Raw genomic sequence first — 14,423 nt, forward strand, 5'->3', positions numbered from 1 at the left:
AGGTTTTGTGATGCCAATCGTGGTTTCTGATAAACTGCACTGATGGGCACTAATGAGGCTGCACTGATAAGGCAGCACTGATATGCTGTAATGATAGGCACGAGGAGGCACTGATATAGGGCTGCGCTGATATGCTTCCCTGATGGGCACTGATAGGCTGCACTGATGGCCACTGATGAGACGGCACTGATAAGCTGCACTGATGGCCACTGATGAGGCCGCACTGATATGCTGCACTGATGGCCAGTAATGAGGCTGAACTTAAGGGAACTGATGAGGCTATACTGATGGGCACTGATATACTGTGGTTGTGGTCTGTGGTTTACAGATGACAGGGCGGGTCTTAAACAGGAAAGGGTGTGGCCTTTACATGAAGGGGTGGGCCACATTTAAATTAGGGGTTGCACAAGTTTAATCAGGCCTAGGGCAGCACAAAACCGAAATACACCACTGATTGCATGTTGCATGTTTTTACGCAAAATCCACTGACACTAATTGTCATGGCTGGCTGTTATACCAAGTGTCTCCATCTGTAGAAGACATTGCTCAAGGTGACCTAATCATAATATGCAGTATAGTATTGTATAGTAGTGTACAACAGAATGTCTTTAGCACAGAAAAGGTGTACATGACAATCGGGACATTCCCAAAAGCAGTCTGATTTTTGCGTACTTGAACCTAGTGATTGACAGCAATAGTACAGTGCCTTGAAAAGGAATTTATACCCCTTGACATTTTCCACATTTTGTTATGTTACAACCAAAAATGTAAATGTATTTTATTGGTACTTTATGGGATAGACCAACAAAAATTGGCACATAATTGTGAAGTTGAAGGAAAATGATAAATGGTTTTCAAAATTGTTTACACATAAATATCTAACAAGTGTGGCGTGCATTTGTATTCAGCCCCCCTGAGTCAAGACTTTTGCTGAACCACCTTTGGCTGCAATTTCAGCTGCAAGTCTGTTTGGGTATGTTTCTATCAGCTTTGTACATCTAGAGCAAGGATCTTCAAACTATGGCCCTCCAGCTGTTCAGAAACTACCATTCCCATCATGCATAGTCATGTCTGTGAATGTCAGAGTTTTACAATGCCTCATGGGATGTGCAGTTCCGCAACAGCTGGAGGGCCGTAGTTTGAGAATCCCTGATCTAGAGTGATATTTTTGCCCACTCTTCTTTCAAAAATAGCTCAAGCTCTGTCAGATTGGATGCAGAGGGTCTATGAAGAGCAATTGTCAAATCTTGACACAAGATTCTCTAATAGACTTACAGTAGATCTGGACTTTGACTGGGCCATTCTAACACATGAATATGCTTTGATCTAAACCATTCCACTGTAGCTCTGGCTGTATGTTTGGGGTTGTCCTTCTGGAAGGTGAACCTCCGCCCCAGTCTCAAGTCTTTTGCAGACTCTAACAGGTTTTCTTCTAAGATTGCCCTGTATTTGGCTCCATCCATCTTCCCATCAACTCTGACCAGCTTCCCTGTCCCTGCTGAAGAAAAGCATCTCCACAACATGTTGCTGCCACCACCATGTTTCACGGTGGGCATGGTGTGTTCAGGGTAATGTGCAGTGTTAGTTTTCTGCTACACATAGCGTTTTGCTTTTTGGCCAAAAAGTTAAATTTTGGTCTCATCTGACCAGAGAACCTTCTTCTACATGTTTGCTGTGTCCACCACATGGCTTCTAGAAAACTGCAAATGGGACCTCTTATGGCTTTCTTTCAGCAATGGCTTTCTTCTTGCCACTCTTCCATAAAGACCAGATTTGTGGAATGCACAACTAAAAGTCCTGTGGACAGATTCTCCCACCTGAGCTGTGGATTTCTGCAGCTCCTCCAGAGTTACCATGGGCCTCTTGGCTGCTTCTCTGAATAATGTTCTCCTTGCCCAGCCTGTTAGTTTAGGTGGACGGCCATGTGTTGGTAGGTTTGCGGTTGTGCCATACTCTTTCCATTTTTGGATGATGGATTGAACAATGCTCAGTGAGATGTTCAAAGCTTGGGATATTTTTTTTATAACCTAACCCTGCTTTAAACTTCTCCACAATTTTATCCCTGACCTGTCTGGTGTGTTCTTTAGCCATGATGATGATGCTTGTTCAGTAAAGTTCTCTAACAAACCTCTTAGGGCTTCACAGAACAGCTGTATTTATACTGAGATTAAATTACACACGGGTGGACTCTATTTACTAATTAGGTGAATTCTGAAGGCAATTGGTTCCACTAGATTTTAGTTAGGGGTATCAGAGTAAAGGGGGATGAATACAATGTACGCCACACTTTTAGGATATTCATTTATAAAAAAAAAAAAAAATGAAAACCATTGATCATTTCTCTATCGCTCATTGACAGACGTAGTCTTCTTGATTCTCAAGAGCTGGGTTATGTTGTCTCCGCAGGAGTAGGACTAGGCAGAAAGACAAAACGTTCTGGCTCCACCTTAGGGGCAGTCCCTGAGGGTATATCCTCCCTCTCTCTGCTACAGGGAATCAGTTTTTTTCTGTCTAGTCAGGAGTAAGGACCTAAGTTCCTTGCTGGGATCTTTTTGGTCCTGGCAAGATTTTTTCTTTAAAAAAAAAAAAAAAAAAGATTTTTTTTAGGCAGTTTTTCTCCAGTATTTTTTTCCTGTGAGATCTTCAAGCAAATACGCCGGACTGGGCGACACTAGTGGTCACCCCAGCCGGCCTACGAGTGCGCGCAGACCATTGCATTGCACTTGGTCGGCCGCGACACATTCAAGTAAGTATGCGGGGCCGGGCGACGGGCTGGGTGTTGAGATCCAGTGGTCACCCCGGTTTCTGCCTACGAGCGCGTGCAGACCAGAGCTCCGCGCTGGGTCGGCCGCGACGGAGTCCCAGTGGAGGGACTGACCTTGCGAGTTAAAAGTCTCGCTTGGACGCCAGGAACCAGAGAGTCGAGGCGTCCGGAGTGGTCCACAACCCCCCACCCCGGTGGAGAGGGTATTGTGAAGAGAGGGTGCCTGTCGGTTCGGTATGGTGAGTAAACGTTCCCTTTTTTCCTCGTTATGAGGCAGTATGAATTATGGGCCCCTCCATACATGGTCAGTATATATCTGACACTAAAAGTCCCCCTTGTAAATACAGTATGTGTTTGTGGGAAGTGGACTTGGTTTGAGAGCTAACACTCTACCCAGCAGACTGTAGCATTACAGCAGACATAGGAGGTATAATCCTACCTTATTTGTAGTGTATCTCCTGTAGATCAATAAATCGCCACTTAGCAGAGATGCAGGTGGATGTGCTGGGAAAAAACGATTTCGGCGGTCCGCCGCCATTTTGCCGTAGACCAGGTGCATGTATGTCCTCAGGTCACGCCGGCCGCCATGTTTTTGGAGTCTAATGTCTCTTGTATGGGGGCAGCCATGTTTCATGAGCCCGGCTACCTCGTGGAGAGCTGGGAACGCCGGAAGGCGTACACAGGGGGCGGAGCCACGTCCTTCTACCCGGGAAAAAGCAACAGCTCCTTCCAGTCTGTAAAAGACAGACGCTGACTGCAGTTGGTTGGAAACTTCACTGCATCGGTTGGTGAGCCTTGGGGGTCCCTCTCTCTCTCTGTGGGGATCGAGAAGCAGGTACTCTGAGGGGCGCTATTGCGCTAGGGGGAGACACATAAAAAAAAATAAAAAAAAAAAGAAAGTTTTTTTTTTTGTTTTTTCTGGCAAAGGTGTCCTGAATTAACATGGACCCTGCCACTCATGTATCTCCTCCGGATCCCCTCGAGGGGTCTGCAGGATCCTCCAGCACCCCACTGACGATTGAATCATTGTCAGCTATTATGGAAACTTTTGTGTCCCGGGTGGAAGTGGCTTGTCAGGGACAGGGCGCAAGAAAGCGACCCCCGCCTAACCCCTTATTATCTGAAACCTCGGATTCAGACTCTGAGCCTATTTCTGCAGTTGCAGGTACTTCATCTGGGATTGGTGTCTCGTGTACTGTCTCTTCAGACAGTGAGGAGGATATTTCGGCATCAGCCATAGCCAAAGAGGAAGCGTTGGTAAACGCACTCATTGTATCTGTTCAAGAAACCTTAAGATTACAGGGTATTCCGTCGGAAATAGCTGAAACTGAAATCCCTTTTGGGACTAAAAAACGCATCAAAGTGGCGAAGGTTTTTCCATTGCCCAAATGTTTTGGCAATCCAATCAAAGAAGAATGGAGTCTGCCAAAACGCACTTTTACTATTTCTAAACGCATTAACAGGCGTTATCCATTTGAGGAAACCCTCATTAAGAAATGGACAGAACCACCTGTGGTGGATTCACCAATTGCTAGATTGAATAAAGCCACGGTTATTCCTCTAGAAGACGCTCCGTCTTTTAAAGATCCAGTGGATCGCAAGATAGAAGCTATGTCTCGCACCATGTTTACCTTGATTGGATCAGCTTTCAGACCAATAATTGCTATTGGTCTGGTTTCGCAGGCTGTAACTGAATGGACCAAGTGGTTACGCCGGGACTTAGAAGAGGTCCCTCAGGCGGTATCAGATTTGTTGGAACAAATGATACAGGGGTTACAGTTTGTGTGTGATGCGGCGTTAGACGCCACTCCATTATTGGCGCGAGCATCAGTCTCAGCAGTGGTTCTCAGGCGTACACTGTGGCTAAAAGGTTGGTTAGCCGACCAAGGTTCCAAAAAAGCATTGGCTAATATCCCCTTTTCAGGAGAGCGTCTATTTGGAGCCAACTTAGATGAGATCATTAAGGATCTCACGGGTGGAAAGAGCACCTTTTTACCGCAAAATGTTAAAGGTAAAGGAACTCGTCAAAAACGAGGGCCTTCTTTTTCTGCTCACAAGAGGTTTTTTCGTCCCGCGGGTGAAAAAATTAAGTCCTCCAAAGCTCCTTCAGGAGGCTTCAGGGGACGTTGGTCGGGCAAGCAAAAGCCCGCCCCCTCCAGACCTGAAGATAAATCGTCCAAAGCCTGAAGGTGCGCCCCCACCCATAACTGGGGTGGGGGGACGTCTTCGCCGGTTCCCGGATCCATGGCTTTCCAGAATCCCGGACAAGTGGGTTTGCGAAGTCATAAGGTCAGGGTACAAGATCGAGTTTCGATCTCTCCCACCTGCGCGATTCTTCCCTTCCAATATTCGACTATCCCCGGATTGTTTAGAAGATCTGCGGAGAGCAGTCACGGATTTACTACAACAAGGAGTGGTAGTCCACGTTCCTTGGACAGAACGTTTTCAGGGGTTTTATTCAAACCTATTTACAATACCCAGGAAAGAGGGCAAAGTGCGTCCAATTCTGGACTTAAGGGCACTCAATTCTTTTGTCAACATAAGAAAATTCAGAATGGAGTCCATTCGCACAGTAGCAGCCTTCCTGCATCCAGGGGATGTCCTAGCGTCCATAGACATCAAGGACGCATATCTTCACATTCCCATTTTCGCAGGACATCAGCGGTTTCTACGCTTTTCCGTAGAAGAGAACCACTATCAGTTTGTGGCGTTACCTTTCGGTCTCGCCACGGCTCCTCGGGTCTTCACGAAGGTGTTGGCCCCAATGTTGGCACTACTGCGCCAAAGAGGCATATCGATTCTTGGTTACCTAGACGATCTTCTGCTTCATGCAGAGTCTCCTCAGACCTTGCTACAAAACATAGAAATTACTATAATTTCTTTACAGGAATTCGGGTGGCTGGTGAACCAGCAAAAGTCATTTCTGGTTCCCACCCAGAGGCTCGAATATCTGGGTCTAATTCTAGACACAGTCAGGTCAAGAGTTTTTCTTCCGGTAGGGAAACTCCGGAAGATTCAATCAGCAGTCCAGTTGTTACTATCCAACAGCTGGTCTTCTCTTCGAACTTGCATGAGGGTTCTGGGATTGATGGTGGCTTCCTTCGAAGCAGTCCCATTTGCCCAGTCCCATACCCGAATTCTTCAGCAAGAGATTCTTCTCAGATGGAATCGGAATCCGGAATCCCTGGACAATCAGATCCGATTGAGCAAACAGACCAAAGAGTCTCTGGTCTGGTGGCTTCGGTCTCCGATGCTCAGCCAGGAAAAGTCATTTCTGCCAATATATTGGACAATAGTGACCACGGATGCCAGTCTATCCGGATGGGGAGGAATTCTCGGTCAGTTATCTGTCCAGGGACTTTGGTCCCCGGAAGAATCCAGGTTGCCGATAAATGTATTGGAACTGAGAGCGATCAAACTTTGTCTGATTCACTGGACCGAGCAGCTCCAGGGCAGCCCGGTTCGGATCCAGTCGGACAACGCCACGGCCGTGGCTTATGTCAATCACCAGGGGGGCACCAAGAGTGCCCGAGCGGCCAAAGAAGTGGCTTGCATTCTTCGCTGGGCGGAACGATTTGTTCCAGCTATCTCTGCGGTGTTCATTCCGGGGGTGGAGAATTGGCAGGCAGATTATCTCAGCCGTCAGACTCTGGATCAGGGGGAATGGTCCCTCCATCCAAGTTTTTCACCAGTTGTGCCTACGGTTGGGCACCCTGGATGTGGATCTGTTGGCATCACGATTCAACAGGAAACTACAGAGATTCGTGGCTCGCTCCCGCGATCCTCTAGCAGAGACCGCAGACGCACTGATCGCCCCGTGGGGGCAATACCAGCTAATGTATACCTTCCCTCCTCTCGGGTTACTGCCAAGACTTCTTCGCAGGATAGAGGAGGAAGGAATTCCAGTAATTCTGGTAGCTCCGGACTGGCCTCGTCGAGCTTGGTACGCCGACGTGGTCAGACTGGTGGCGGACGTCCCGTGGAGACTTCCTCTCAGGGAGGACCTACTGTCTCAGGGACCGATCTTCCATCCTGCTTTACGATCGCTGGCTTTAACGGCCTGGCTATTGAGACCCAGGTGCTGAAGGACAAAGGTTTGTCAGCTTCAGTTATTCCTACTCTAGTTGAAGCAAGGAAAGCGACTTCCAGAAAGATTTATCATCGCACATGGAAGTCCTACATTGCATGGTGTGAACCTCTGGGGTTCCGTCCACGGTCTTATTCGGTTAGTCGAATATTAGCTTTTCTGCAACAAGGGGTTGAGCAGAAACTGGCCTTGAGTACTATCAAGGGTCAGGTCTCAGCATTAGCTATCTTCTTTCAGAAGCCTTTGGCTACTCATTCCTTGGTGCGGAATTTCATCCAGGGGGTGCGACATCTGGCTCCGCCAGTGCGCGCGCCGTTACCACCCTGGGATCCTTATTTAGTATTGTCGGTTCTTCAGAAACCTCCCTTTGAAGATATTAGGGAGATTCCTCTACCTACGTTGTCCCAGAAGGTGGCCTTCTTGGTGGCTATTACTTCTGCACGCAGGGTGTCAGAACTGGCCGCATTATCTTGTCGTTCCCCATATCTGGTGGTTCATAAAGATAAGGTGGTTCTTCGTCCGAATCCATCCTTCCTACCAAAAGTGGTGTCAGAATTTCATCTGAATGAAGAAATTGTATTACCTTCCCTGTGTCCTAAGCCCAGTCATCCTCGGGAGTTTGCTTTACACTCCTTGGATGTGGTCCGGGCGATCAGGGTATACTTAAAGACGACAGACTCGTTTCGCAAGACGGATTCACTTTTTGTGATCCCGGATGGACCCAAAAAGGGGTTGCCTGCATCTGCCGCGACCATTTCCAAATGGATCAGACAGACGGTGGTACAGGCTTATTCTATTAAGGGTCGGGAGCCCCCGTTCCCTGTTAAGGCGCACTCCACTCGGGCGCTTAGTGCGTCATGGGCCTTTCGCCATCAGGCGTCAGTGGTCCAGGTGTGCAAGGCGGCTACCTGGTCGTCGGTGCATACCTTTACTAAACATTATAAAGTTGATGTAATGGCATCATCTGATGCCGTGTTTGGCCGCAAGGTTTTGCAGGCCGCCATTTGAGGAGACCAGTGGTCTGCCTCGAGGGTTTTTTTCCGTTGGAAATTTTTCTTTTGAGTCTCATTCTTTGTTTATAATGAGCCTTTAAAACTTCTAGTTTGGCACCGGTTGGGCCTTCTAGATTGGATTTTGATTTTTATCAATCCCACCCCTCATTTGTGGCACTGCTTCTGGATGTCCCAGCTCTTGAGAATCAAGAAGACTACGTCTGTCAATGAGCGATAGAGAAAAATGGATTTTTGTAAGATCTTACCGTAAAATCCTTTTCTCTTAAGCTCATTGACAGACGTAGTACCCGCCCCTCTATCATTGAGTTGGGTTGGGTTAAATTCTCTGTTACTGCTTTAGAACAGAACGGATTCCCTGTAGCAGAGAGAGGGAGGATATACCCTCAGGGACTGCCCCTAAGGTGGAGCCAGAACGTTTTGTCTTTCTGCCTAGTCCTACTCCTGCAGAGACAACATAACCCAGCTCTTGAGAATCAAGAAGACTACGTCTGTCAATGAGCTTAAGAGAAAAGGATTTTACGGTAAGATCTTACAAAAATCCATTTTTTCCTTCCACTTCACAATTATGTGCCACTTTGTGTTAGTCTATCACATAAAATCCTAAAAAAAGTACATTTCTGTTTTTGTTGTAACATGACAAAGTTTGGAAAATTTCAAGTTTAAATTATTTTTTAAGGCACTGTATGTTGAGGGTGGGTGGTTGTCTAGAAATGGTTGAGTTGAGAGGACAGGAACAGAAACCTAACCTTTTTATCTTGCCTGCCATCACCACATCACATTCCATGAAATGGATAAGCACCAAGGTAGACATTTCACAAAGGGTGCATTTAGAGCTGCAAATCTTTGGATTGTAGGGGAAAATAGCCAGATTGCTACTTTAACCACTTGCCGACCCCTGCACGACTATCTATGTCGGCGGTCAGCCCCTCTCAGGCAAAGTGACGTAGACCTACGTCGCTCGCCTGTGAGGCTGTAGGGGGCGAGCGCGCTCCCGCCCCCGCTCGCTCCCTAACATCTCCGCGCGTGTGACCGGCGGACCCGATTTCCGCCGGTCACTCGCAATCGTCGGGTGGAGAGGGAGAAAGACAGCCGCCTGTCATTCTCCCCTGTGTAATGACAGAGATCATACGGTTCTGCTATGCAGGATCGTATTTCTCTGTTGTTACACGAAAAGCCACACCCCTTTACAGTTAGAAACACGCCCCTAGGGACACAACCCCTTCCCTGCCAGTGTCATTTTTACAGTAACAGTGCATATTTATAGCACTGATTACTGTAGTAATGTCACTGGTAACCCCAAAAGTGTAAAAAATGTCAGTCAAGGGTCCGATCTGTCCCCCGCAATGTCGCAGTCCCGCAAAAAAAAATCGCTGATCGCCGCCATTACTCGTTAAAAAAAAAAAAAACCAACAAAAATGACAAAAATCTTTCCTGTAGTTAGTAAACGCACTAACTTTTGCACAAAACAATCAAAATACACTTATTGCGATTTTTTTTTTTCCAAACATATGTAGCAGAAAACAAATTGGCTTAAAATGTTAAAAAAATTTTGATTTTTACATTTTTTTTTTTATTGGGAATTTCATATAAAAAAATTTGAAAAATATTGTTATTTTTTCAAAATTTACGCTCTTTTTTTGCTTATAGCGCAAAAAGTAAAAATCACACAGGTGATCAAATACCACCAAAAGAAAGCTCTGTTTGTGGGGAAAAAAGGACATAAATTTTGTTTAGGTACAGCATCGCACGACCGCGCAATTGTCCGTTAAAATCACGCAGTGCCGAATCGCAAATTAGGGCCTGGTCAGGAATGGGGTAAAATCTTCCGGGGCTTAAGTGGTTGATTCACAATTGTTCAGTGATACAAATTATTGAGAATGTACGGATTATCATTATTACAACAACTGGAGTCCAAATGAGGTAACTTCTTTTCTGGTTCCTGAGAGAATCCACAGCTGAACAGCCAATAGAAAAGGGTCTACATCACGCAGGTAGTGATGTGGTCATTTGAAGAAGGACCCCATTGGAAAAAAAATAGGAGTGAAGGCTTAGGACCTGAAAGTCACGTGACTGTGGGTTCAGGTAAGTGTAAAGGGTATTTAGGGAATAATAGGAGGAACAGAAGAGAGACGTTTTTGACTGGAATTGGGCTTTGGTATGCATTCAAACCTTTCCTAAAATGTTAGAAACTCTAAAAAACTTGTTTTTTCTCAAATAATATTTTTTAAATAGCTGTGTTTTTCTCGTACATTTCTGGCAAATGGCAAACTTGATTTCGTTTATTTTATTATTTATTCTAAGCATGTTTTTTCACAGATAAATTGTGCATGAGAATCAAATGATTCTGTATATTTCACTGTAAACCTTTCATCATTCTCTGTTAATGATTGTTTGTATGATGTGCTGATTTCATTTCATTTTTTTTTCCCATCAGTGAGTCCTCAAAATGGTTGGATGCCCATTACGATCCCGTTGCAGGTCTGAATTCATTATCATCCTGCATTGGTAAGTACATTGGTAATTCTCAAAATCTGGAGATATTGGTAAGATAGAATGAGTCCTGAGATGGGCAACGGAAATGATGAAAAGTCTGAGGGATAGAACATATCAGGAGAGACATCAGGAACTTAATATGTACAGCCTGAAGTAGAGCTGCACGATTAATCGTTAAAAAATCGCAATCTCGAAAAAAAGCTTCCAGCAAATGTTTATCAACACTGCTAAGGCTGGGACATAACTATAAACAAAGTATCATTTTGCTCTTTTAGATCAAAGAAATTAACCACAGTCTGTAAAACCGCATTCTCATTGATCTGACTTGGACCGCGACTTGTCAGCCTGACAACTCGCGGTCGTCACGCTCCCATTGTGTAGTACCATAGCCGTTCTAATTGGAGCGACACAAGTCGCTCCGACTTAGAAAAAGGGTCCTGTACTACTTCGGGGCGACCTGGAGGCGACTTGCATAGACATTCATTTTGTGAAGTCCGTGCAAGTCGCGCCGAAGTAGCGACTTCACAGGTCGCTCCCTAAGTCGGAGCGACGCAGTGTGAACCGGCACTTAATGAGGTCAGTTTACCCACTTCTGGACCGGAAAATTTCCCCCCTTAATGACCAGGCCATATTTTGTGATTCGGCACTGCGTTACTTTAACGGACAATTGCGCAGTCATGCAACGCCGTATCCAAATAAAATGATGTCCTTTTTTTCCCACAAATAGAGCTTTCTTTTGGTGGTATTTGATCACCTCTGCGATTTTTATTTTTTGCGCTATAAACAAAAAAAGATCGGCAATTCTGAAAATAATAAAACAATATTTTTCACTTTCTGCTATATACCATTCCCCCCAAAAAATTTAAAAATCAATAAGCGTATTTTGATTGGTTTGCGCAAAAGTTATCGCGTGTACTAACTACGGGAAAGATATTTATGTCATTTTTATTGTTTTATTTTTATTTTTTTTTACTAGTAATGGCAGCGATCTGCGATTTTTAGCGAGACTGCAACATTGTGGCAGGCAGATCGAACACCTAACTGACATTTTTGACACTTTTGGGGGGACCAGTGACATTACTACAGTAATCAGTGCTAAAAATCTGCACTGTTACTGTAATAATGACACTGGTAGGGAAAGGGTTAACACTGTGGGTGATCAATGGGTTAAATGTGAACCTAGGGGAGTGATTTTAACTGTATGGGGCGGGGCTTATGGAATGACCATAGAGACCTGTGATCCTATATAGAAGGATCATAGGAGCTCTGTGATCATTCCAGAGAGAATGGTCATCTGTGTTTACAACAGCTGCCCGTTCTTCTCTCTCAGCGGGGAGCGATCGCGGGTTGCAGGCGGCAATTGGAGCCGCCTGCCCCATGCATCGGAGTCCCTGCTGCCGAGTGAGGGCGGGAACGTGCTGCCGACGGCACGCACTCGCCCCATATTGGCCGGCATGCGACTGACGTAGCCCAACGTCGGTTCGCGCAGGAGGGCCAGTGTGCCACAGTATACAGTGCATTGCGAAAGTATTCAGCCCCCTTGAACTTTTCGACCTTTTGCCACATTTCAGGCTTCAAACCTAAAGATATAAAACTGTATTTTTTTACGAAGAATCAACAACAAGTGGGACACAATCATAAAGTGGAACGAAATTTATTGGATATTTCAAACTTTGTTGACAAATAAAAAACTGAAAAATTGGGCGTGCAAAATTATTCAGCCCCCTTAAGTTAATACTTTGTAGCGCCACCTTTTTCTGCGATTACAGCTGTAAGTCGCTTGGGGTATGTCTCTATAAGTTTTGCACATCTAGAGACTGAAATTTTTACCCATTGCTCCTTGCAAAACAGCTCGAGCTCAGTGAGGTTGGATGGAGAGCGTTTGTGAACAGCAGTTTTCAGTTCTTTCCACAGATTCTCGATTGGATTCAGGTCTGGACTTTGACTTGGCCATTCTAACACCTGGATATGTTTATTTGTGAACCATTCCATTGTAGATTTTGCTTTATGTTTTGGATCATTGTCTTGTTGGAAGACAAATCTCCATCCCTTAGCTTTTAGGCGATCTCAGAAAACCCTCCTTTTCAAAGAAGCCTATCCTACCAACCCCTAACAAATGTACCTCCATTTTCTCCATCAACCCATCCCCCACGGTTATTGCCTTTTGTTTCACTTGACCCTCCCTTCTAGATTGTAAGCTCTATCGAGCAGGGCCCTCTAGTTCCTCCTGTTTTGAACTGTACTGTAACTGTATTGTCTTCCCTCAAATTGTAAAGCGCTGCGCAAACTGTTGGCACTATATAAATCTTGTAAAATAATAATAATCCCAGTCTCAGGTCTTTTGCAGACTCCATCAGGTTTTCTTCCAGAATGGTCCTGTATTTGGCTCCATCCATCTTCCCATCGATTTTCACCATCTTCCCTGTCCCTGCTGAAGAAAAGCAGGCCCAAACCATGATGCTGCCACCACCATGTTTGACAGTGGGGATGGTGTGTTCAGGGTGATGAGCTGTGTTGCTTTTACGCCAAACATAACGTTTTGCATTGTTGCCAAAAAGTTTGATTTTGGTTTCATCTGACCAGAGCACCTTCTTTAACATGTTTGGTGTGTCTCCCAGGTGGCTTGTGGCAAACTTTAAACAACACTTTTTATGGATATCTTTATGAAATGGCTTTCTTCTTGCCACTCTTCCATAAAGGTCAGATTTGTGCAGTATACGACTGATTGTTGTCCTAAGGACAGAGTCTCCCACCTCAGCTGTACATCTCTGCAGTTCATGCAGAGTGATCATGGGCCTCTTGGCTAAATCTCTGATCAGTCTTCTCCTTGTATGAGCTGAAAGTTTAGAGGGAAGGCCAGGTCTTCGTAGATTTGCAGTGTTCTGATACTCCTTCCTTTTCAATATTATCGCTTGCACCGTGCTCCTTGGGATGTTTAAAGTTTGGGAAATCTTTTTGTATCCAAATCCAGCTTTAAACTTCTCCACAACAGTATCTCGGACCTGCCTGGTGTGTTCCTTGTTCTTCATGATGCTCTCTGCACTTTAAACGGACCTTTGAGACTATCACAGTGCAGGTGCATTTATACGGAGAATTGATTACACACAGATGGATTCTATTTATCATCATTAGTCATTTAGGTCAACATTGGATCATTCAGAGATCCTCACTGAACTTCTGGAGAGAGTTTGCTGCACTGAAAGTAAAGGGGCTGAATAATTTTGCACGCCCAATTTTTCAGTTTTTTATTTGTTAACAAAGTTTGAAATCTCCAATAAATTTCGTTCCACTTCATGATTGTGTCCCACTTGTTGTTGATTCTTCACAACAAATTACAGTTTTATATCTTTATGTTTGAAACCTGAAATGTGGCAAAAGGTCGAAAAGTTCAAGGGGGCCGAATACTTTCGCAATGCACTGTATATACGGTGGGCGGTCCGGAACCGGTTAACCACTTAAAGACCAGGCCTTTTTCTGGCACTTGTTGCTTACAAGTTAAAAATCACTATTTTTTTTTGCTAGAAAGTTACTTAGAACCCCAAACATATTATATAAAAGCATGAACCCTAAAAAATAAAATGGGGATTGTTGCAATATTTTATGTCGCAATATTTTATGTCGCACTGTATTTGCACAGCGGTCTTTCAAACCCAGTTTTTGTTGCAAAAATTCACTTTAATGAATTAAAAAAAAAAAAACTAAACAGTAAAGTTAGCCCAATTTTGTTTTTCATGATTCACAATTCTAATTTTATCCAGAATTGTGCAGCTCTAGTCTGAAGGAAAGGAGGGAAAGGGGAGACATGACTGAAGCCTTTAAATACGTTAAGGGTGTTAATAAGGCTCAGGAGGACAGTATTTTTAATATAAAGCTAAGACCAAGAACACAGGGGCATGACTTCAAACTAGCAGAAGGAAAGTTCAAAACTAGCCTTAGAAAGTACAGTTTTAATGATGCTTGATGATTAAGTTGATGCTTAGAATGAACTTCCAGTGGAGGTAGAGAGCCGGTCAACAGTAAGTGAATGGAAACATGCTTGGGTCAGGATTTTTTAAAGGTAATGAGC

General features: G+C 44.7%; 1 protein-coding gene across 1 annotated transcript in view; it reads left to right on the forward strand.

Moving 5' to 3' along the window:
* Positions 1-14,423, forward strand: part of BBS1 (Bardet-Biedl syndrome 1) — a gene marked incomplete at its 5' end in the record, with an annotated part of 131,093 nt that overhangs the window by 11,741 nt on the left and 104,929 nt on the right. Inside the window, one exon of the mRNA XM_082270495.1 lies at positions 10,299-10,369. Coding sequence (XP_082126621.1) covers positions 10,299-10,369 — 71 coding nt within the window. The remainder of the gene's footprint in view (positions 1-10,298; positions 10,370-14,423) is intronic.

The sequence above is a fragment of the Pelophylax lessonae genome (genome assembly GCF_965119305.1).
Source record: "Pelophylax lessonae genome assembly, chromosome: 10".
NCBI classification, from domain to species: Eukaryota; Metazoa; Chordata; class Amphibia; order Anura; family Ranidae; genus Pelophylax; species Pelophylax lessonae.